Below are 24,471 nucleotides of genomic sequence, written 5' to 3'. Positions count from 1 at the left end.
ATTAGCAGCCACTAGAGACATGTTTTGTCTCGTTAGAATCATGAGTCTCCAGACAGTATCAATTCATCCATCATAGGCTCAGGGTTAGTGTGTGTCAGAAGACGCTAGTGATGAGATCTCTCTCAAGGAAGGTGGTACATGCACTAGCTGTCTCCTCCATAGACTTAGACCAGCCTGCCAGGTTACCTGCTACATACGGCAACACACCTGACGTCACCTGGTTGTAGTAACACACCTGGAACACATGTACACATGGTTAACACATTTTATATGAATTGTGAGGGCTAATGAAGACAATGAAAGCTAAAAATATACTGTGTGTATTAATGGCCTCTGCAGTGTTTGTGTGTAAGCCTCACCCTGCAGCTGTTGAGTCCCAGGCTGTGGATAAGGAACCCGGCACACTTGGCCTCGCTACGTAGGAAACCCTCCACAGGGGGAACTGTTTTCACGGTTACAGACCTCAGGGCCACCACATAGGGGTCCCTGTAGAAGACAAAACACACACATATGGTTAACAGAAATCAGAAAGATCACAGAAATCTCCACTATAGAACAGGAACACACACATTCTTCTAAAGCAGTCGTGTCGAACTCATTCCACGGAGGGCCGAATGTCTGTGGGTCTTTGGTTTTTCCTTTCAATTAAGACCTAGAAAACCAGTTCCTTACTAATTAGTGACCTTAATTCATCGATCAAGTACAAGGGTGGAGTGAAAACCCACAGACACTTCGCCCTCCGTGGAATGAGTTTGACGTGTGTTCTGAAGGAAACCTTACCCATCTTTGCAGGGTTGTCTCTTTGACAATAGGAACACAAAGTCTCGGCTCTTGCCTCCATTGATGGGGGGGCATTTAATGTGGTACACCGTCTCCTCCTCATCGGCCCTCTCTACCTCCTCGCAGCTCCTACAGGGAGAAGGGGGTGTGAAAGGTTAAAGGTTAAGTTAGTTTAATGAACATAAAGCTCTGTCACTCATACATAATGTGGCTGGTGGCACCTTAATTGGGGAGGACGGGCTCATAGTAATGGCTGGAATGGAATGGTATTGAATTTACAGGTGACTTACAGGTAGTGTGTGTCCCAAAGAGGTCGCAGTGTGAGGTCAGCCAATAGGGTGAAGGCATGGAGGGCAGAGGTCATGACCTCCATCTGAACTTGGACACAAAGCAGCTCCTCCTCATGGACATACACACAGATCTGGGGACACCAACACAAAACAGGGTAAGGAAACTAAAAGCAAAAAAAGACAGAGAATCTCCTTTACAAAATTGCCATATAATGTCTCCATTCATGCATTAGTGTGTTTCTCACCCTGTCACAGATGCTGCTGGCTTCCCAGTCTTGTTTCCCAGCCAGTACAGTCAGAGCTGCTACATTGTTATAGCCCAGATACACCTGCAGGGGACGATAGGAGACAGACAGTAGTGATGTGTGGGTTGACTCATAACCCACAGTCCCTGTGGTTCTATCCGTGGGGCGGGTGGGTTTAGGGTCATGAAATATTGTGTGGATGAAGGGCGGGCGGGGTTGTATAAAAAGAAAACAATGAATATTAAAATCCATAGTTCTTGTGTTTTTCATATCTATAGGCTATATTGAGTTCTTTCATTTTTTAAAAATCTGCCCATTAGCGCATAAGTCTAAGCTTTACGGCCTACTTTGGGCCAAATAGGCCTACACACCAATCACCAAATGCTTTTGGGAACTTGGCCAGAAAACATTAACGTCGATTCACCTAGGCAAAAAGGACAATGTCGGAGTTTAATTCAATAAGAGAAAAGCCGCAAAATTGAGTGTTGAAAATAAAGATAAAGGAGGGCCAGAAAAGCAATGTTTCAGAAAGATGTGGTGAACTGGTAAAAGAGGATGATAGCTGTGTGATGATTGTGAGGCGCTATACAAATGTGTCTGTCAGGAGACGGGGACTTCAAATATGGCAAGTCATAAAAGGGAACTGTACAGCACATTTTCTATATTTGCTGGTTAGGGTAGGGTGCGGGCCTCAGATTTTCACTTCAACACATATAGTCGGGCGGTTGCAGATGGGTTATTAGCAATAGCGAGTGGCTGCGGGTGAACAAATAGCTGACCCGCGCATCACTAGCAGACAGTCAGTGGGGAAATAATAACAATGAACTAAAAGTGTATCTCAGCTTTAGCCAACTTGTCATCTGGCAAGGCAGCAATGTGGTTGAATGCAAAAACAGTCAGGTACAAGGCTATCTTAGCTAGAATGATGAGTGCTCATAGTGTCATGTCCATTACATGGTTGTAGTACCTGGTTGCTTTTATCCCAGGGGACAGAGATAGGAGCCTCCTCCTTACAGGACAGGATGTGCTTTCCAGCCATACGTATTCTCTTCCTTACGATGGCAGACATGTATCTCCTCTCCCCGTCCTGGCTGGTGTATGTGACTTGGGGGAAGGCAGGTGCGTCTCCAGGTGTGTTAGCCAGCTGGTAGATGAGGAAGGCACTGTTGATGTGACGCGGTTTGTTCGCGGTCCACTCCTCACAGTTGTAGGCCTCCACTCGGACACCTACCTCGATACTACACACACAGGCACACACACATTTTAAATACTGTGCTAATAACATTTCCATAGGATTCCATTATCTGAAAGGGAATTCATATGACTAGACATGTTACCTGTTGTTAAATGTGTTGTTGACCACAGCCTTAAAGACCAGTCTGTCTCCTACAGAGGAGGGACCTCTGAAGCGGAACATGTCTACAGACCTCAGAGAGGGGAAGCAGCCACACAGACGACTGAAGAGAGAGAGAGACAGAGAGAGGGTTAGTAGGGTGTGTGTACCTACACTCTTAGAAAAAAGGGTTCCAAAAGGGTTCTTCGGCTGTCCCCATAGGACAGGGGTGGTCCTGGAGTGCCGCAGTGTTTTTGATTTTACCAACCTGGAAGACCAGGTGTGTTGAATTTAGGCAATCACTGAACTGATCAATTAGCTCAGTTGGTCAGGTGTGGTGCCTAGTTGGAACAAAATCCTGCAGTACCTGCGGCACTCCAGGAACAGGGTTGCCTCCCCCTACCATAGAATAACCCTTTTTGTTTCCAGGTAGCCTGGCGGGTAGGAGCGTTGGGCCAGTAACCAAAAGGTTGTTGATCGAATCCCCGAGCTGACAAGGTAAAGATCTGTCATTCTGCCTCTGAGCAAGGCGCCGATGATGTCGATTAAGGCAGCCCCCCGCACCTCTCTGATTCAGAGGGGTTGGGTTAAATGCAGAAGACACATTTCAGTTGAATGCATTTCCCTAGAACCCTTTTGGGTTTCATGTAGCACCCTCTGTAGAAAGGGGGACAGCCATAGGACCCTTTTAGGTTCTAGATAGAGGGTACCTGGCTGCCACTGTGGCTGCATTCTCCATCCAAGCCATGATCTGTCCTCCAAAGGTGTTGCCATGGTGATTAGCATGTGGAGGCAGGACCAGCTCGATGCTCTCTGCACGCGTTAACTCTGTGGACACGGCAGACAACTGGTCTCTCCTGCTACACACACCTGGGGCAGAACCGTTTCCTGGGGAGGAACAGGTACAGACATGGGGATTCAAAAAATATGCAATTACACATCTAGTACATCTAATCACCAACTCAGCTATAGCCCTCAGACAGAGATGTAAGTTGCCTCATCATGTGCATCTGACAAAGAGCATTACACGCCAGAGACCTGTAACAAACAGACTCTCTCGATCTCTCCTCTATATCAGCAAAAAATGTATTTATTTGTTTATAATTTCCCCTTGAACATGAGTCTCAATATGACAAAGATCCTTTCAGGACAAGATAAATCAAGTAAAGCTACAGATTAGGACACATAATCCTAGGCTGAGACACACACACACACACACACACACACACACACACACACACACACACACAAGATGAGAGTGAGAATGAGATGAGAGAGAAAGAGAGAGAGGGTTAGAGAGACAGAGAGACTGACCGTTGGCTAGTGCGTGGTAGTCTTGTAGCAGGGAACTGAACGTCTGTTCGTTGTAGAGGCGGAGTCTTCGTCTCTCTGTGGCCAGAGAATGCTGCAGCTGCTCCTCTGCAGAACACAGATTTTCCACTGGCTGCAACACCACCTTCTGTGGTCCCGCTGGCTTTCCAACAAAAGTGGAGTAGGCCACACATACCAACCTCTCCACACGTTCCCTCACATCCTGCACCGACACACGGATTCCCACCTACATACACACAAACACAATTTTTATATTGTACCTAAAAATGTAAAATAAACATTGTGTACAGGCATGCATGTGTAAATGCGTATGTGTAGTCTTACCTCCATGCTAGTGGTGAACGCTCTATTGACTTTGGACTTGATGGTGATCACCTGACCAACCCTGCAAACAACATTCTAAATATTTAAAACATTATATATGAATTTGATTGATTTATGTATTGATTGATTGATTGATGCGTACCTGCCAGTCTCCTCAAACTGGATGTCGTCCATGGAGAGTGTCACACACGCCATCCCAGCATGACGTTCAGCTAAGGGACAAACACATACACACACTGTTTATCTATATATTTATCTATATTTAATCTCTCCAACTGGGGCAGTACCACGATTACAGCGACATGACAATCATTAACATCCTCCATGGGGGATAACACAAATCTCTTATGTGTTAATGTGCATAGACATACACACACACACCTCTAGGAGAATGCTAGTAGGTGAGGGGTCAGTGCACTGCTGTTACCCTGTCTGTCCAGTGATGGCCACTTAAGGTCAGCTCTGTCACACACCCCTTTGTGTAATGGAGTCGGTGTGTGTGTGTGAGGTGGCAGACACTACCCCTGACGTCTTTTCCGCTTCTATTCCTGTATGTTTGTCCTCTAACACTGTTCCCGGGCTCTGTCTTCTTACACATTCACATTTACTCAGCATTTACACCAGAGAAAAAAACTCTCCACCTGATACATGTATTTAGCTAAAGATGGGAATAGCAGACCAAAAACTGTCTGAAACTTCAGACTCTCCATGCACTTTAGGTCTACTCGTCTATCTTTTTTGCAAGGCACCACAGACACACACACACACACACACACACACACACTGACCAGCGAGGCATGCGATGGTGTCCATCCATTTGAGTAGCTGCCCAGCACTCAGGTCTCCTTGGTGATCGGCATGGCATGGCTGGATAGACTGGCACATCTGGACGTCTATAGGAGCAGGGGTCTGCCCACGACATGAGCCCAGGAGAGAATCACCCTGAGCAGGTACGGTGCCAGACCAATGCCTCTGGATCTCTTGGTCCTTATGGGGCTCCACAGGGCCTGACCCCCGGCGTACACCCAGGATCTGAGCACCCTGAGCAGGCAGAGGGACAAATAGAGGCCCCTTCAGATCCTGGAGGTAGCGGTTCTCCAGACTGAAGCCATTCTGGAGGGTTTGGGTCATCATTACCCTGTTGCTTCTGTGTGCAGAGAAAATGAGTAGCCTATGTACAAGCCTAATTGAGTCCCTGAGTGTGAGCAAGTGAGTGAAAGGGCAGTGACAATCACATACACTTTAAGTAAAAGTAACCCCACCTTGTCCCTCCCTCCCTCCTCCTCTCTATCTGTAAACCTTATCTGTGGCTTAGAGCCCTATAATGATGTAACACACACACTGGTTCACAGTGTGGCAATGAGTTCTGATAATAACCTCTGTCTGTTTGATGACACACACCCCGGCATTGCGGGGTCTGGCAAGGGGGATGGAAAACTGGACAGGACACTGTCAACAAACAATGGCAAACTCAGTCATATGATATGACACACAATCCTCTACATTCCTGACACTTGGCTGGTACACACACACACATACTGCAGGTGGACTCTAACTGGCCAGTGTGATGATAGTACTCGCGACCCCAGAATAGACCAATAATATCTATCTGCAGACTGCAGTAACTACAAGAGATTATTAAACAGTATCAAAGCGTTTTAGGAGTGATAGATAAAATGTTATCATAAAATGTTATCATACAGCTTCACAAACATTTTTAATTTACATACAACTTTTGAAAGCTAGCTAGCAAACAAATCTCCTTGAAGATAGGAGGATTTTGTAATAGGTTTGAAAAAATTGAATCTGACTATCTGGTTTGTGAGTGGTGTTTTTCTGCATTCATATACTTTTTTTTTTTATTTAATCAAGCCTAACCCAGCTACGGACAGAAGTGACTTTACATAGGAGGTTACTTAGGAGAACTAACGCAGCAGGTTAGGAGAATTATCATAGCAGGTTAAAAGAATGAGGTGAAGGTTAGGATCCAGGGTTAGGGTTATGCTTAGCTAAAATGCTACAGTTGTCAACTGTTATCACCCAATGCGACAACTAGATGGACATATACCGGTAGCCACAACCGTACAAACCATCACAGTCTCGACAAACCATCAGTATAACCACTGAGGTAGAATAAGAATTGTTTGAGCCCTGAATGCGTCTTTGCGTCGTGCCTAAGAACAGCCCTTATAGCATATACCACACCTCCTCGGGCCTTATTGCTTCATTATAAACCAGGTAGTTTGGCTCCTGGATGCTGATTGGCTGAAAGCTGTGGTATATTAGACATTATAAACTGGATGGTTCGAGTCCTGAATGCTGACTGGCTGAAAGCCATGGTATATCAGACCGTATACCACAGTATGACAAAACATTTATTTTTACTGCTCTAATTACGTTGGTAACTAGTTTATAATAGAAATAAGGCACCTCGGGGGTTTGTGGTATATAGCGTTGCATCGCGCTTAAGAACAGCTCTTACCCGTGGTATATTTGCCATATACCACACCCCCTCGGGCCTTATTGCTTAACTAGAGACTGCCTCCAAGATGGCCAACCTTTGTTTTCAACGTAATCTACTCACGTTCGCATACGCCATTTCTTACTGGGCTTGCTCCGGATGCGCTCAGTGCGCACTAGACACAGCCATATCGCGCAAACATGCTCCGGGAACTCTGTTAGAGCACGTGGACAGCTAAACAAGCCAACCGGCACTTCCCCTGGCTGGCTGGGGTCATCACCTCAGAGCATTAATATAAAAATGTTATATCTTCAGCTGTGAGTGATGAAAAAAACAAAAATCAGCCTCGGCGACAATAATTTCAATAATTCAATGGATGTTTTGTGGACAAAGGTGATGACTAAAGTGTCTTATTAGGAATTTTCAAATTTGACTTCTCTATGGGGCCATCAAAAGGAATTGTCTTTCTCAGCCGTTAATCAGTTAAACTGCAGTACCGAAGCAATACTGTAGGTGTAGTCAAAAGCGTGCTTCCAAACCGGAACCCTGTCCGGAGAAGGCGAAAGAACAGCGACCGAGAGCCCGAATAGTTGTCGGATTTGGAGATGGAGTCAGAGGAACCCACAGAGATCGGTAAGAAGGTGGGCAGGGAAAAAAGGAAGAAAGGGGAACATATTAAGAGTAAATATGGAGTGCTGCAGAAGGAAAATTAACATGACGAGAGTGCGGATGAATTAACTGCGGTGGCAGGTGCGGTGAAGACAGCCGAGTTTGAGCCTCATCCCGATGGTGATAAATATGATTTTGGCCCAGTGGGAGAGGTTTTTGGAGAGAATGGATCCTTGCCTTCTGGCTAATCCATATGGGGTGTCAGTTTGGGTGGAGAGGAGGAGGTTGGGGAATATTAGGTTGGTGAAATTGACTCAAAGTGGAATCGTGTAGATTATTTTCGTTTCTGCCGTCCAGAGGGAGAGTGCGCTCCGCACGCACCACGTGACTGGAGATAAGAACTGTGACTTGCTTTCCTCGCCGGTAATGATGGGAAGTTCGGCTCTTTTCTGAGAGCCGGCTCTTTTGACTCGGCTCCCAAAGAAGAGCCGGCTCTTTCGACTCCCGAACGGCTCTTTATTTAGGATCTTTTGTAGCCTATATTTTACCTTAACTTTGAAAAAAAATCATGGTTTATGTGTTGAAAACCCTTTTGCTTTCAGTGTTTTTATGAGAGACCTTATAATGCCTAATTCTGTGCATTTATTCTGTGACAAAACCACTCTTACATTTGTTTATTTCAATTAAACTTTTTTATTGCACAAATTAACAATAAACTTCAAACAAATCCACAGAACAGAATCAAAACCAGAACCAAACTCCAGCAAACAGCATTAGTCCTCAGGGCAGGTTGGCATTCAGGAAGATCAGATGCCTCAGCTTGGATGGGCTGATAGGCCTGATACGATTTCGCCTCTCCGTGAGTATCTGCCCTGTTTTGGAGAAGATTCTCTCAGAAGGAACTGATGTGGCAACAATACATAGTCTCCCCTCCATCACCTTCACCAGGAGTGGAAAGACTGAGGCCTTGGCCTGCCACCAGCTCAGTGGGTCTTCTGCTCTCTGGATGAGGGGCTCCTCAAGGTAGCTCCTCACCTCCAGGACGGCGCAGACCTCTTTCACCAGCTCCCATTCCTCTTGGCTTAATGGCTCAATAGATGCGTTGATGAGGGCCAGGGTGGAGATGATGGCATCTTTTATTTCAAGCATTCGTTTCAACATATCAAATGTTGAGTTCCACCTGGTGGCACACTCTTGTTTGGGCCTCAGTTCAGGAATCCCCATTTGGCGCTGTGTGGACTTTAGCTTCTGTGCTGCTACTGTGCTTTTGTGGAAAAACTCCACAACAGCCTTCACCTTATCCACGGTTGTTTTGATCACCTTCAGAGCATCTCTAACCACCAGGTTTAGTGTATGCGCCAGACATGGGTGATGGGTCCACTTCAAAACTTTTATGGCTTTGGTGATGTTTGCAGCATTATCACTCACACAGCACACCACTTTGTCCTCTACTTGCCACTCTTTTGCCACTCTTAGTAGCTCCACTGCCAAGTTTTCTGCAGTGTGTCTGTCGGTGAACTCGAAGCAGTCCAGAAGGCAAGATGTCATCTTGTAATCTTCAATAAAGTGGCAAGTGACAGACATGAAAGAGCAGGTTGTTCTGGAGGTCCAGCAGTCAGTTGTCAGGCAAACTGATGGAGCTTTTGTCACCCTTTCTTGCCATAATGCACGTTCTGTGTCATATAGTTTTGGGATCATTGTTTGGGAAAGTGTTTTTCTACTGGGTAGAGTGTATGTGGGATTTAGGGCTTTGACAAAGTTTTTCATTCCTTTGTCCTCCACAATGGAAAAGGGTTGAAAATCAGAAGCTACCATTTTAGCCAACTCATCATCAATACTGTGCTGTTTGGCTGGGGTCATCAGTTTAGGTAAAAACTGACTTATTTTGCTTTGAGTTGCAGTAGGAGAGGTTATACTTGCACGCATGGGGATGGCAGTAGACGTTACAGCAGCTGTTGTTCTGGTATGAGACACACCAGGATCAGTAGATGGTGAGCTGGCTTGCCCTCTCTCCTCTAACTGCACTGTAGGATGGACAGTTCTTGTATGTCTATGCAGGTTTGTGGTGGAACCTGCTCTTATAGTGACCTTCGTTTTGCAGTGAAGGCACTCTGCTTTCTTGTTCCCAATATCTTTAAACTGCAGCCAGATGCTGCTTCGCTTTCTAGTGTCACTCATAGTTAAACGACACGACAATGCAAGACGCACACACGCTCCTCAGTCCGCTCTGTCTCTCTCTTCACTTGCAGTGGAGTCAAGTGGTGTGTCTGCCCCGCCCCCTCTCTGTTTACACATCCTTAATTCTCACGTGAATGCCGCATGCTGGTCGCCATGCTGGCCAATCATAACAGACCTCTGTGAAAGTGAAACCTAAGCAGCGAATGGGCAAAAAACTGGGAGCCGGCTCTCACTCGATGCGAGCCGGCTCTTCTGATTCACTACAAAGAGCCGGCTCTCAGAGCCGATGCTTGTGCGCATGACCCATCACTACTCGCCGGAACAGGGTGCCGTTGAAAGGAGTGATTACTGGAGTGGCATTAAGAGCCGTGAGAGATTTAGTCCCGAATCCATTACGGTGTCAAGCTTATGGTATTGTGGCAGCATTGTGTAGGGGAGAGATTCCTAGATGTGAAAAGTGTGCAGGAGGACATTAGACAAAGGAATGTGTAGTATCAGTGGGGAAATGTGTGTGTAAACTGTAGGTCACAGGAGGTTGATGGCACCTTAATTGGGGAGGACACGTTTGTGGTAATGGCTGGAGCGGAATTAGTGGAATGGTATCAAATACATCAAAACACATTTTACATTTTTACATTTTAGTCATTTAGTAGACACTCTTATCCAGAGTGACTTACAGTTAGTGAGTGCATACATTTTCATACTGGCCCCCTGTGGGAAACGAACCCACAACCCTGGCGTTGCAAGCGCCATGATCTACCAACTGAGCTACAGGGGACTACATGGTTTGATGCCATTCCATTTACTCCATTCCAGCCATTATTATGAGCCGTCCTCCCCTCAGCAGCCTCCACTGCTGTAGCTGTACCCATGGTGTTGGAGATCAGAGGTGTCCTGTGAGAGAAAGGCAGGTTGAGGTTGCCAGGATCAGAGTAGTGCAGAAGGTGTCATATGCTGAGGCAGTGAAGAGAGTAGTAGAGGAAGATGGGTCCAGGGTGAGGGATCCTAAGAGGATCCTTGTGAGTAGGCCGAGACCAATAGAGAGTGATAGGAATAACAGGAAGGTTGTTTTTTGGGGCGTTCATGGCCATGGTTGTCAATTGCTACAGACCCCCCTCAGCCCCCAGATGTGCCCTGGACACCATATGTGAATTGATTGCCCCCCATTTATCCTCAGAGTTCGTACTGCTTGGTGACCTAAATTGGGATATGCTTAATACCCCGGCCATCCTACAATCCAAACTAGATGCCCTCAACCTCACGCAAATTATCAACGAACCTACCAGGTACAACCCTAAATCCGTAAACATGGGTACCCTCATAGATATCATCCTGACTAACATACCCTCTAAATACACCTCAGCTGTCTTCAACCAGGATCTCAGCGATCACTGCCTTATTGCCTGCGTCCGTAACTGGTCCGCGGTCAAACGACCACCCCTCATCACTGTCAAACGCTCCCTAAAACACTTTAGCGAGCAGGCCTTCCTAATTGACCTGGCCCAGGTATCCTGGATGGATATAGATCTCATTCCGTCAGTAGAGGATGCCTGGTTGTTCCTTAAAAGTAATTTCCTCTCAATCTTAAATAAACATGCCCCATTCAAAAAATACAGAACTAAGAACCGATATAGCCCCTGATTCTCCTCAGACTTGACTGCCCTTGACCAGCACAAAAACATCCTGTGGCGTACTGCATTAGCATCAAATAGCCCCTGCGATATGCAACTTTTCAGGGAAGTTAGGAACCAATATACACAAGCAGTCAGGAAAGCAAAGGCAAACTTTTTCAAACAGAAATTTGCATCCTGTAGCACTAACTCCAAAAAGTTTTGGGACACTGTAAAGTCCATGGAGAATAAGAGCACTTCCTCCCAGTTGCCCACTGCACTGAGGCTAGGAAACACTATCACCACCGATAAATCTACAATAATCGAGAATTTCAACAAGCATTTTGCTACAGCTGGCCATGCTTTCCATCTGGCTACCACTACCCCGGCCACCAACTCTGCACCCTCCGCTGAAACTTGCCCATGCCCCCCCCCCCCGCTTCTCCTTCACACAAATTCAGACAGCTGACGTTTTGAAAGAGCTGCAAAATCTGGACCCCTACAAATCAGCTGGGCTAGACAATCTGGACCCTTTCTTTCTAAAACTAGCCGCCGAAATTGTCGCAACCCCTATTACTTGTCTGTTCAACCTCTCTTTCATAACGTCTGAGATCCCCAGAGATTGGAAAGCTGCCGCAGTCATCACCCTCTTCAAAGGGGGTGACACTCTAGATCCAAACTGCTACAGACCTATATCCATCCTGCCCTGCCTTTCGAAAGTATTTGAAAGCCAAGTTAACAAACAGATCACCGACCATTTTGAATACCACCGTACCTTCTCCGCTATGCAATCCGGTTTCCGAGCTGGTCATGGGTGCACTTCAGCCACGCTCAAGGTCCTAAACGATATTATAACCGCGATTGATAATAGACAGTACTGTGCAGCCGTCTTCATCGACCTGGCCAAGGCTTTCGACTCTGTCAACCACCGCATTCTTATTGGCAGACTAAATAGCCTTGGTTTCTCAAATGACTGCCTCGCCTGGTTCACCAACTACTTCTCAGATAGAGTTCAGTGTGTCAAATCGGAGGGCCTGTTGTCTGGACCTATAGCAGTCTCTATGGGGGTGCCACAGGGTTCAATTCTTGGGCCGACACTTTTCTCCGTGTATATCAATGATGTCGCTCTTGCTGCTGGTGACTCTCAGATCCACCTCTACGCAGACGACACCATTTTGTATACATCTGGCCCTTCATTGGACACTGTGTTAACAAACCTCCAAACGAGCTTCAATGCCATACAACACTCCTTCAGTAGCCTCCAACTGCTCTTAAACACTAGTAAAACTAAATGCATGCTTTTCAATCGAACGCTGCTGGCACCCGCCCACCCGACTATAATCACCACTCTTGACGGGTCTGACCTAGAGTATGTGGACAACTATAAATACCTATGTGTCTGGTTAGACTGTAAACTCTCCTTCCAGACTCACATAAAGAATCTCCAATCCAAAGTTAAATCTAGAATCGGCTTCCTATTTCGCAACAAAGCCTCCTTCACTCATGCTGCCAAACATGCCCTCGTAAAACTGACTATCCTACCGATCCTTGACTTCGGCGATGTCATTTACAAAATAGCCTCCAACACTCTACTCAGCAAATTGGATGTAGTCTATCACAGTGCCATCCGTTTTGTCTCCAAAGCCCCATACGCTACCCACCACTGTGACCTGTACGCTCTTGTTGGCTGGTCCTCACTACATGTTCGTCGTCAAACCCACTGGCTCCAGGCCATCTATAAATCACTGCTAGGCAAATCCCCGCCTTATCTTAGCTCATTGGTCACCATAGCAGCACCCACCCGTAGTTTGCGCTCCAGCAGGTATATCTCACTGGTCATTCCCAAAGCCAACACCTCCTTTGGCCGCCATTCCTTCCAGTTCTCTGCTGCCAATGACTGGAACGAATTGCAAAAATCTCTGAAGCTGGAGACTCTTATCTCCCTCACTAACTTTAAGCATCAGTTGTCAGAGCACCTTACCGATCACTGCACCTGTACACAGCCCATCTGAAATTAGCCCACCCAACTACCTCATCCCTATATTGTTATTTATTTTGCTCTTTTGCACCCCAGTATCTCTATTTGCACATAATCTCTTGCACATCTAGCATTCCAGTGTTAATACTATTGTAATTATTTTGCACTATAGCCTATTTATTGCCTTACCTCCATAACTTGCTACATTTGCACACACTGTATATATATTTTCTGTTGTATTTTTGACTTTATGTTTTTTACCCCATATGTAACTCTGTGTTGTTTTTATCGCACTGCTTTGCTTTATCTTGGCCAGGTCGCAGTTGTAAATGAGAACTTGTTCTCAACTGGCTTACCTGGTTAAATAAAGGTGAAATAAAAAAATAAAAAATAAAAATTGTACTGCAGGAATGGAACGTAAATCACAAAGGATAGATGCTGTTGTGGCAGCTGCAGAAAAGTACTTGGGTGTACAAGATGTTTTGAATGATAGTGTCCCTGGAGTAGGATCAGATAGGACCAAAGTAGTGGAATAGTGGTGAGGTTTTGGTAGCAGGGTTGGTTAGTCCCAAAGTGTAACGAATGAATACTACAGAATAGTAGGCGGATACACAGCCAATGCAGTAGGTGGCAGCATGCACCAATAACATTTACTTGTGAACCGCCATAATACAGAACAAAAAGCAGAAGAAGAAGAAACCCTAGCCCCTTGAGTATAACACCAGCACCATATCAAGATGGTATAAAACGAACACAGCTGAACTGGAATCACAGCAAACTACGTGTGACATAATAATCATCAATATTCATATAAATGAAATTATCCAGACAAATAAATACAATCAAGAATTCAATTAATTCACTTGAAACCACCTGTGAGGAACATACATTAACTCAATGGTAAGGGTTATGTCGCAATGGTAAAGGATCGTGCAATTCCGTCAGTGTAGCAGAAGGGGCGGTTTATAAGCGCCAAATCTGATTGGCTCTTTCCTCATTCTCCCTCCGCAAACGAGATCCCGGAAGTTGCCCCGGTAAGAAACGTGTTTTGTTTTCAGAGTGCGCTTTTAGCTTGTTATACATTTCCTCGGGAACATTAAACATTGAAAACCTTGAACAGTATGGGCCTATTGTATTAATCGATAGCCACCAGATTATCGACCGCTGATCTCTCGTTTAATGCATCAATATGCACCAAAATCACCCACACATCTGATGTCAATTGCAACCATTGGCCATACTGCACCCTAAAGCTGATGTTAACTTTTAGTCCTGCTTTCAGCCAAAATCAACGTGATAAAACATACTTGCAACGAAAAAAAATACAAAATAAACCAGCAGATCCCTTGATCTCATGTTGTTACCGTGTCAAACGAGGCTATTACGTGACAGCTTTCATGTACAAATATCGCCATCTCACTTCCAGGAATGTTGATAAAACATTCGAATGTTAAATGTTTAAAACTAGCTAGCTATCTACATCACTGTAGAACTGCAACATTGCGACCTGAATACGCAGACGTGTGTTAGTTAGCTAGTTTCAGTCAGCTACCAGCCAGTAGATCTGTGTTCATTCAAACGACCTTGGTGCATTTAGACTGACTTATTTTCATGAATCTGGATTAACATATGATGCTCTCTTGTCCTCTTCCTCATCTCCTCCTGTTCCCCATTTCCTTCATATCTCCTCCTCCAGAGATGAGTAGCTGTTTTCTGGATGAGGAGACTTTCTGTCAGTGCAGTCAGCTGTTCCTCCAACACTCCCACTCCCTCTGTGATGGCTGGAGCTGGGAACAAGTGAAGGTATGGGGTGGAGGAGGGAGAGGGGCTGGTTTGGGTTACACAGAATTAGGGTTAAGGAAAGGTTAGAGGCCTTTTTTGAGGCTGCTTGACTACCCCAGCCACCTGAAGAAGCTCAGTGCTGAATGATTGGCTGTCTGATTAGAATCGGATGTGTGTGAATCTGTAGAGCAGGGGTATGCAACTAGATTAAGTCATGGGGTGATTTTTGTCGGAGTGGATGTTCAGGGGGCCGGAACATAATCATTTACACTGTAAATTCACCAGAACTAACCCCAAAAGAGATTGTATTTGAACATAAAAATAATTTCATACCTTAGTTACATTGAGACACAAGCACATCTCTTTTTTTAAATTATTTGTGGGAATACTTGGGAACAGATTTGAGCTGAATTCCTGGTGAGTCGTTTTTGACCAAAAACTAAAATCCCAAAATCTTTGGGTGGGCAAAAAGGATGGGCCACCACTAAGCCGGCTTCCTCTCTAGGTTTCGTCCTTCTGGCCACTGTGCTTTCACTTCTGCTTTATTTGCTCTTTGGGGTCAAGGCCGGGTAAATGTAAAGCACTTTGACTGCTAATATGAAAAGGTCTTTATAAAATGCGATTGATTGATAATGTTTCCATTCCAGGGTTCTGAAGAGGGCTACCTGAGGAAGACTGCACTGGGGACCGGCAGAACCAGATGTAACCGGGAACAGCAAGGCACCAGTTCAGACCAGCACCAGGAGAGGACCTCCTCCCTCTCTCTCCATAATGATGATGATGATGATGATGATGATGAAGGAGCAGTGTGTTGTAAACAGGAGGAGGGCAGTAGTAGTAGTGTGGTTCAGTATGAATACCACATCCTCTACTCCTGCAGCTACCAGACTCCTGTCCTCTACTTCAGAGCCTCAACCCTGGGTATGTAGCCAGACAGTACTGGCTGAATGGTTATTTGAAGTAATATATTGCAAATACAGGACTCGCATCGTCTTCAGCAATCCACTTCATTATACACTTACTGGTCTCTCTCTTCCTCTCACTTGTTCTTTCTTTCTCTGTCTCTCTCTCTGTCAGAGGGTAGGAGTCTGTGTCTAGAGGAGGTATGGGACAGTGTTCATCCTAACTACAGACAGAGACTACAACACAGACCCTGGGACACCATCACACAACAGGTTGGTACCACTCCTCTCTCTCTTCCCTCTGTCACTCTCTTTATCTTTTCCCTTTAAGATTGTATCCCTCTCTTAATCTATTTTTCCTCCATAAATCTCCCACTTCCACTCTCCTACTCAACACCACACTCAATCTTCTGTCCATATTTCTCTCTCTCTCTAGGAACACCCGTTGCTAGGCCAGTCGTTCTTTGTGCTCCACCCCTGCAGGACAGAGGAGTTTATGAGGCCTGTTCTAAAAGCTGCCCTGGAAGAACACAGGTGAGTTTGAGACTCAACACGTGTATTCTATCTGAAAGTATTACACCTGTGTGTGTGTTTGTGTTCTCCTGTGTAACCTTTGCCCTCTGACCGCTGTGCAGACAGGTGAACTACATAGTGACCTGGCTCAGTGTGGTGGGTCCTGTTGTGGGACTGGATGTTCCTCTCAGCTACTGTACACAGGTACCTGAACCCTCCAGCTCTCCACAGCCCCCAGCCCTAGGGACAAAGCCAGGCTGAATGGATCTCACAGACAAGCATCACATCTAGCGTGGACAACACGTATTGCCAAAGCGAATTTGACATCAGCTTGAGATGTGTTGATGAGGTCTGTCCAGTGGGCATGAGATGGAGGAGAGGGCAGCTGTTTTTCACAGCAAGTCTGTAGAGAGAACTGGAACATGAAGCACTGCTGGCACCTAGTGGTGAAAAATACATTACTGCAACTTTACAGGCCTGTCAGAACTGCTAGGTTGAATCAGCCCAGGTGATGGATCTAAGAAGTGGGAGTGGGGTGACAAATAGATGTGGGACAGGGCCCACTATGAGTGCTGATATCTGTGAAAAGGAAACACACTTCTCCTTTTGTCAGAACAGACCTGGTCTTAGGAGACTAGACAACCATGGAGCAACCAGAGATATCTATTAATTTCTATGGGAGCAACTCTATCCTTGTCAAAGTTGTTTTGGAATAAGACCATGAAAGTCTATTTTATCCCTGGATGGGGGACTGAAGATGAAGTCAGACGTAACTGTTATGTTTCCCATGACCTCAAACTTTTAACTTGAAATACTCCTCTCATTATCACCTAACATGTCCAACAATCATGTTGTAACTTTTTGATTTCTTGGGCATAAAGTTGATGACAAACACACTGTTTTCGGCCTGCATTGTGAAGATGTTTAAACAGAAACTCCATATGTTTTTCAGTTTCAGGTTTCGTAAGATTCCTGTTTATATCTCTAACAGACTGTTCATATCTGAAGGGGCCTCTTCTGTGTGAATGTCATTGTGATCCATGATAGTTTGTACTTTGGCCAGACTCTTGTCTGTTGGCAGAAGAATACTTAATTTATTGGTCAACTGGGAGAAAAGTTTGTGTGTCTATTCTTGCAGTAGAATAGATTAACTTTCCTAATTTGTCTAACATCTTGTCTCCATTGACTGAGAGCCTGTGAGAGTTTCATACCTCCTCCTCATAGGATTTAACATGGTCGATTTGCTTTAAATTAGAAACTGTTGCATGTTGAATGTATCGTAGGTTGTAACACCAATGTTGGCTGTTAATAATGGCAACTCTCCCACCTCAGTCCTGATATAACACAACACATGTATATGATTGTATCTATATTTAAGTTACATGCCAGTGAATACAGATACAGTATGGCCATTATAGCTAATGTAAAGATGGTTAGGGGAAACACACACAATTCTAGTGTATGATTAAGAAGGAGCAGAAGAAAGTAATCAGTTAAATACACATTGTATACATCAGCCACTCTTATGGTAATGACTACGGGGACCATACACACACACACAATCTGTTCACACAAGCAACCCTAACACAGAAATACTGATATAAATGTCCCAAGGGAGTGCTGACAATGTCAGATTAAAGTGTGTGTAATCCGTTATCCCTGTTTTAAAAGAAAGCATTGTTAGCTGAAGTTGCTCAATGCCAACCCTGGATAAACAACAATTGGAAACACATGGCTGTTTGACACACACAAACACACGCTGAATATGAACTTAGCGAGAGGCCCCCCCCCTCCTCAGTTGACCTTTAGGAAATAGCAAATAATCACACTCCTCAGTTTCCTGGTTCCACTCCAACCTCTACTGTGGGAAATAAACTACTGGGGCTGATAACACTGCTGCTGCTGCTGCTCGCACACCGAGATACAGACTACACAGTGAGATCAGTGTGTGTGTGTGTTACTCCCCTGGAGAGCCAGAAAATAGTCCCACGTAACTGATTATGTCAGAGCTTTTATACAGGACACTCACTGCCAGTGGAAGTCTCTCCATCTTTCTCTCCGCCTCTCTCTTTCGGTCCCTATTTTTCCTCTCGATCCCCCTATTTCTTTGTCTTTCTCTCTTGGTCACAACATACACACAGTGGTTTACAGGAGGTTGGGAGTCATGCTGGTCGTGTTAACATGCCCCCCTCTGATCTAGACCCCAGCACCCCTGAAGAGACCGATCTGGAGAAAGTTACTGACACACATGCAAACACTACTGGCACTGACCACGTTATCCACGGATGGTCCTTTCACAAGTTTATTGCACTTCATTCCACATGGCCATTGCCAAATCATCATCTCTCCCTTTGTCTCTCTCGTTCTCTGAGTCTCTCAGAAACACCAATGGCTTTGTACTAGAAGATAGATTTACTACAAACACAACAGATATATCATGCCAGACTGCACTGGGAGCGGGCTGGATGTCAGAGAGAGACGGATGGTATCTCAGTGTTTGTGAATGTCAAGCCAGAATGGTTTACCTGATGTAGCCATTCATACAGCTCTGCTTCCAGGCAACATTTCACTGTTTCACACTGTCCAATATAGGATTCAGTAAGTGTGTGAGTGACCTAGTGGGTATTACAATTGAAAACCGAATTGACCCTCAACTCTGGAATACAGTAATGGCTTCAGATGACTTAAATAAGCAGTAAAGAGGTGTGAGCTGTTTAGTGTTGGCCAAATGACATCTTACCTCCCCCAGCAGCTGGCAGAATCACCCTTTGTGGGGAAAAGTGATTGGTGAAATCAAAGGCCAGGCAACCTGAGAATTCTTCAGACCCCTCAGTTTCAATTGTGCGTTTCTGTGTGTGCGTAAATACAAGAGACAGCTTAAAGCTCTTTTCCATTCCCATCTCTCTATCTGGTAGTCATTTTCTCCATCATCAAACAAACTATTGGTTCAGAGTCAAGATGGAGTCCTGGAGTGCACTCTCAATATGCACCACTGTTGAGTTTCATCAGGCCTGGAGCCAAGCCAGAGGTCCCTGCCAGCACAAATCTCTGATGTTGATTACGCAACTCACCCAAATGTTTTATCCAGGGGGTGGTGGGGTTGTTGGGGAGGGTCCAGAGGGGGTGAGGAGTTTGGGGGTGGGGGGCTCATAACAAAAGCACAGAGAGTCCATTCACTGAGGAAGAGGCCTTGTCAGGTCTCCTGGTTCCAATTTAAGAGAAGCTGCAGTACCCCCAGATGTCTCCCCAAAGCCATTGTCTTTCCCTCCTCTCAATCTCTCTTTCTTTCCCTCCATCCATCTCGCTGATTTATCTTTATCATGGTGAAAACGTACTAGATGTTTTTTTATTCCTAGAAACGAGGCCAGTCTTGACGAACTCCATCGCTTCAGTATATAGACTCTGGTTTAACTAGTTTCCCCCTGAGAGAGAGAGAGAGAGAAGACTGGCGTGTTTATGATGGAGATGATCATCTGCTGAGTAGGCCAAACTTCACAGCTTAGTCACCTTGACCCAGATTCCTCCTATAACATCAGCAGACTTTAGGGAAGCGTTAGGGGAGCATTAGCTAGCATTGTGTTTGTGTTTCAAGTTGTATTAGTCGTATGTACGGGATACAAGGTATACAACAGGGGTATTCAACTCTTACACTACGAGATCTGGAAACTGCTGGTTTTCTGTAATAATTAATTAATTATAACCACTTGGTGTCCCAGGTCTAAATCAGTTCCTGATTAGAGGGGAACAATTAAAAAAAACACAGTGGAACTGGCTTCGAGGTCCAGAGTTGAGTTTGAAGGGTTTACACCATCCAACCAAATGCTTCCTTGTAGGTTCCTTCTCGACGATGCAACAACAATAAGAAATAATAAAAGATAAGAATACAAACGTAAAGTAAATGGCTCAGTAGAATAAAATAAACATTTTAGCATAAGTATAATGCAGGAAGGCACAGTTGTGATGTGTGTGTGTGTGTGTGTGGATAGAAACAGTCTCTGAGCCCGACGGTAAGGGAGTGAAGAGTTCGTGGATGGGGTCTTTGATGCTGCTACAGGCCTTCCTCAGGCACCGTTTCTAGTAGATGTCCTGGTTGGGTGGGAGCACGGTCCCAGTGATGTACTGGGCTGTCTTCACCACCCACTGGAGGGCCTTGGGGTCGTGGACAGAGAAATCCCCGTACCAGGCCATGATACAACCGGTCAGGACGCTCTCAATGGTGCAGCGGTAGTATTTGGAGAGGACTCTGGGTGGCATGCCAAATTTCTTCAGCCGCCTTAGGAAGTAGAGACGATATTGCTCCCTCTTGACAAGAGTAGTGGTGTTGTTGGTCCATGTCGAGTCCTTAGTGATGTGGACACCGAGGAACTTAAAACTGCTGACTCTCTCTACTGCAGTCTTGTTGATGTGGATAGGTGCATGTTCCCTCCTCTGCTTCCTGAATTCAACAATCAACTCCTTTATTTTACTGACGTTGAGGGAGAGGTTGTTGTCCTGTCATCACAATGCCAGTTCACTTACCTCCTCCCTATAGGCTGACTCATCGTTGTTGGTTATCAGACCTACAACCGTGGTGTCGTCAGCAATCTTGATGATGGAGGAGTTAATGTCGTGCAAAGCCACGTAGTCGTGGGTGAACAGGGGAGTACAGCAGAGGGCTGAGGACACACCCCTGGGGGGTCCCTGTTTTAAAGGTCAGTGTACAGAAGGTGTTCTTGCCAATCCTCACAGCCTGTTGTCTGCCCGTCAGGAAGTCCAGGATTCAGTTGCAGAGGGTGGTCCAGACCCAGGGCTCTGAGCTTGGTGTCAAGCTTGGAGGGAACAATAGTGTTGAATGCTGAACTGTAGTCAATGAACACAATTCTCACATAGATGTTCTTCTTGTCCAGATGTGTTTAGGCCGTGTGAATAGCGATGGAAATGGCATCTTCCGTGGATCTGTGGAGCGGTAGGCAAATTACTGTGGGTCCAGTGTGCCTGGTATACTGGCCTTGATGTGGGCCATGACCAGTCTCTTGAAGTACTTCATGATGACCGGGGTGAGGGAGACAGGGAGATAGTCATTTGGGCATGTCACCTTGTTGTTTTTGGGCACTGTGAGGATGGTGGTCTCCTTAAAGCAGGTGGGGACTACAGCCTGGAACAGGGACATGTTGAAGATGTCAGAGAAGACGCCCGCCAGCTGGTCAGCACACACTCGGAGGACGCGGCAAGGGATGCCATCTAGGCCAGCGGGTTTGTGAGTATTCACTCTTTTGATAGTTTTCCTCACGTCAGCCTAGGAAAGCGAAAGCACCTGGTCGTCCGGAGCAGACAGTCTTCCTGGATGGCTCGGTATTGTCTGCCTCGAAGCAAGCATAGAATGTGTTAAGCTCGTCTGGGAGGGAGGCTTCGGTGGGCACGACACAGCTGGATTTTCCTTTGTAGTCCGTGCTAGTCTGTAGTCCTTGCCACGTGTCTGAGTTATCGAACATCAATTGAAGTTTGAGTATGTATTGTCTTTTTGCGTTGCTAATGGATTCGCAGAGCTTGTACCTGCTTGTCTTGTACACGTCGCACGCCACCACGTCATCGGGGTTCGTTCTGCTGACATTGAATGCTGCAGTACGGGCTCTCAGCATGGTACGGATATATCCGTTCATCCAGGGTTTTTGGTTGGGGTATGTCCGGATTGTTATTGTGGGTACAACATCATCAACATAATGAAGCCTTTGACTGACAACGTATATTCCTCAATGTTGATGGATGAATCCTGGGTGGACGATTTTTGAACATATTCCAATCAGTACTCTCAAAATAATCCTGCAGCATTGAGTGAATTTTACAACAACTTAATATGTTATCACTGTGCTTCATCTAATCGCACAACGAAATTACCTGGATTGTGGTTAAGATTACATTAAAAGTACAGTGCTTTCAGAAAGTATTCACACCCCTAGACTTTTTCCACATTTTGTTGTGTTACAGCCTGAATTTAAAATTGATTAAATTGAGATTTTTTTTGTCACTGGCCGACAGACAATACCCCATAACGTCAAAGTGGAATTATGTTGTTAGAAAGTTTTACAAATTAATTAAAAATAATAAGCTGAAATGTCTTGAGTCAATAAGTATTCAACCCCTTTGTTATGGCAAGCCTAAATAAGTTCAGGAGTAAAAAAATTAAATAAAGGTGCTTACTCAAGTCACATAATACGTTGCATGGACTCACTCTGTGTGCAATAATAGTGTTTAACAAGATTTTTGAATGACTACCTCATCTCTGTACCCCACACATACAGATAATTGTAAGGTCCATCAGTCGAGCAGTGAATTTCAAACACAGATTCAACCACAAAGACCAGGGAGGCTTTCCAATGTCTCGCAAAGAAGGGAACCTATTGGTAGATGGGGGGGGGGGGGGGGGAAGCTGACATTGAGTAACCCTTTGAGCATGGTGAAGTTATTAATTACACTTTGGATGATGTAGCAATACCCCCAGTCACTACAAAGACACAGGCATCCTTTCTAACTCATTTGCCAGAGAGGAAGGAATCCGCTCAGGGATTTCACCATGAGGCCAATGGGGACTTTAAAACTGTGATAGGAGAAAACTGAGGAAGGATCAACAACATTGTAGTTACTCCACAATACTAACCTAATTGACAGATTGAAAAGAAGGAAGCCTGTACAGAATACAAATATTCCAAAACATGCATCCTGTCTGCAACAAGGCACTAAAGTAATACTGCAAAATAATTTGGCAAACCAATTAACTTTTTGTCCTGAATGTAAAGTGTTATGTTTGGGGTAAATCCAATACAACACATTACATTTACATCATTTAGCAGACGCTCTTATACATTACTGACTACCACTCCATATTTTCAAGCATAGTGGTGGCTGCATCATGTTATGGGTGTGCTTGCAATCATTAAGGACTGGGGAGTTTTTCAGGATAAAAAAGAAATGGAATGGAGCTAAGCACAGGCATAATCTTAGAGGAAAACCTGGTTCAGCCTGCTTTCTACCAGACACTGGGAGATGAATTCACCTTTCAGCAGGACAAAAACATCTAACAAGGCCAAGAAGACAGTGCATGTTCCTGAGTGGCCGAGTTACAGTTTTGACTTAAATCTACTTGAAAATCAAGACCTGAAAATGTCTAGCAATGAACAACAACCAATTTGACAGAGCTTGAAGAATTTTGAAAATAATAATGGGCAAATGTTGTAGAATCCAGGTGTGGAAAGCTCTTAGAGACTTACCCAGAAAGACACACAGCTGTAATCACTGCCAAAGGTGCTTACATTTTAGTCATTTAGCAGACGCTCTTATTCAGAGCGACTTACAGTTAGAGAGTGCATACATTTTCATACTGGCCCCCCGTGGGAAACGAACCCACAACCCTGGCGTTGCAAGCGCCATGCTCTACCAACTGAGCTACAGGGACCTACAAAGTATTGACTCAGGGGTGTGAATACTTATGTAAATGAGATTTCATTTTCAATACATTTGGGGAAAAATATCTAAAAACACCTTTTCACTTTGTCATTATGGGGTATTCTGTGTAGATGGGTGAGAGAAAAACATCTATTAAATACATTTTTAATTCAGGCTGTAACACAACAAAATGTGGAATAAGTAAATGGGTAGGAGTACTTTATGAAGGCACTGTATACAGTCGTGGTCAAAAGTTTTGAGAATGACACAAGTATTGGTCTTCACAAAGTTTGCTGCTTTAGTGTTTTTAGATATTTTTGTCAGATGTTACTATGGTATACTGAAGTATAATTACAAGCATTCCATAAGTGTCAAAGGCTTTTATTCACAATTACATTAAGTTTATGCAAAGAGTCAATATTTGCAGTGTTGACCCTTCTTTTTCAAGACCTCTGCAATCCACCCTGGCATGCTGTCAATTAACTTCTGGGCCACATCCTCACTGATGGCAGCCCATTCTTGCATAATCAATGCTTGGAGTTTGGAGAATTTGTGGGTTTTTGTTTGTCCACCCGCCTCTTGAGCAACCCCACACATGAATGGTCTCAGGATGCTTTACTGTTGGCATGACACAGGACTGATGGTAGCGCTCACCTTGTCTTCTCCGGACAAGCTTTTTTCCGGATGCCCCAAACAATCGGAAAGGGGATTCATC

At 45.0% G+C, this 24,471-nt stretch overlaps 2 protein-coding genes across 3 annotated transcripts; one reads left to right on the top strand and one right to left on the bottom strand.

The window, feature by feature from the left end:
* Window positions 1–20: 20 nt before the first annotated feature.
* Window positions 21–5,458, bottom strand: LOC311100150 (acetyl-coenzyme A thioesterase-like). The gene is made up of 12 exons (XM_084140930.1): window positions 5,093–5,458; window positions 4,447–4,516; window positions 4,305–4,365; window positions 3,963–4,206; window positions 3,359–3,536; window positions 2,653–2,772; window positions 2,283–2,553; window positions 1,316–1,399; window positions 1,071–1,201; window positions 781–909; window positions 360–486; window positions 21–235 (listed from the first exon to the last, which is right to left on the bottom strand). Exons 1-12 carry the CDS (start codon window positions 5,436–5,438, stop codon window positions 95–97), a joined length of 1,902 nt encoding a protein of 633 aa, XP_083997056.1. The 5' UTR covers window positions 5,439–5,458; the 3' UTR covers window positions 21–94.
* Window positions 5,459–7,315: 1,857 nt separating this feature from the next.
* atg10 (ATG10 autophagy related 10 homolog) lies at window positions 7,316–17,231 on the top strand. Of its 2 annotated transcripts, none has more exons than XM_084140377.1 (6): window positions 7,316–7,398; window positions 14,837–14,943; window positions 15,570–15,843; window positions 16,000–16,097; window positions 16,261–16,358; window positions 16,460–17,231. In XM_084140377.1, exons 1-6 carry the CDS (start codon window positions 7,371–7,373, stop codon window positions 16,596–16,598), a joined length of 744 nt encoding a protein of 247 aa, XP_083996503.1. In that variant the 5' UTR covers window positions 7,316–7,370; the 3' UTR covers window positions 16,599–17,231. The 2 variants fall into 2 exon arrangements, with proteins under 2 accessions (XP_083996503.1, XP_083996504.1); XM_084140378.1 differs by lacking the exon at window positions 7,316–7,398 and adding an exon at window positions 14,138–14,174.
* Window positions 17,232–24,471: the final 7,240 nt, after the last annotated feature.

The sequence above is a fragment of the Coregonus lavaretus genome (assembly GCF_964263955.1).
Source record: "Coregonus lavaretus genome assembly, chromosome: 24".
In the NCBI taxonomy this organism is placed as follows: Eukaryota; Metazoa; Chordata; class Actinopteri; order Salmoniformes; family Salmonidae; genus Coregonus; species Coregonus lavaretus.
The sequence above is the reverse complement of the archived record's forward strand: the minus strand, read 5'-3'. Positions and strand labels throughout refer to the sequence as shown.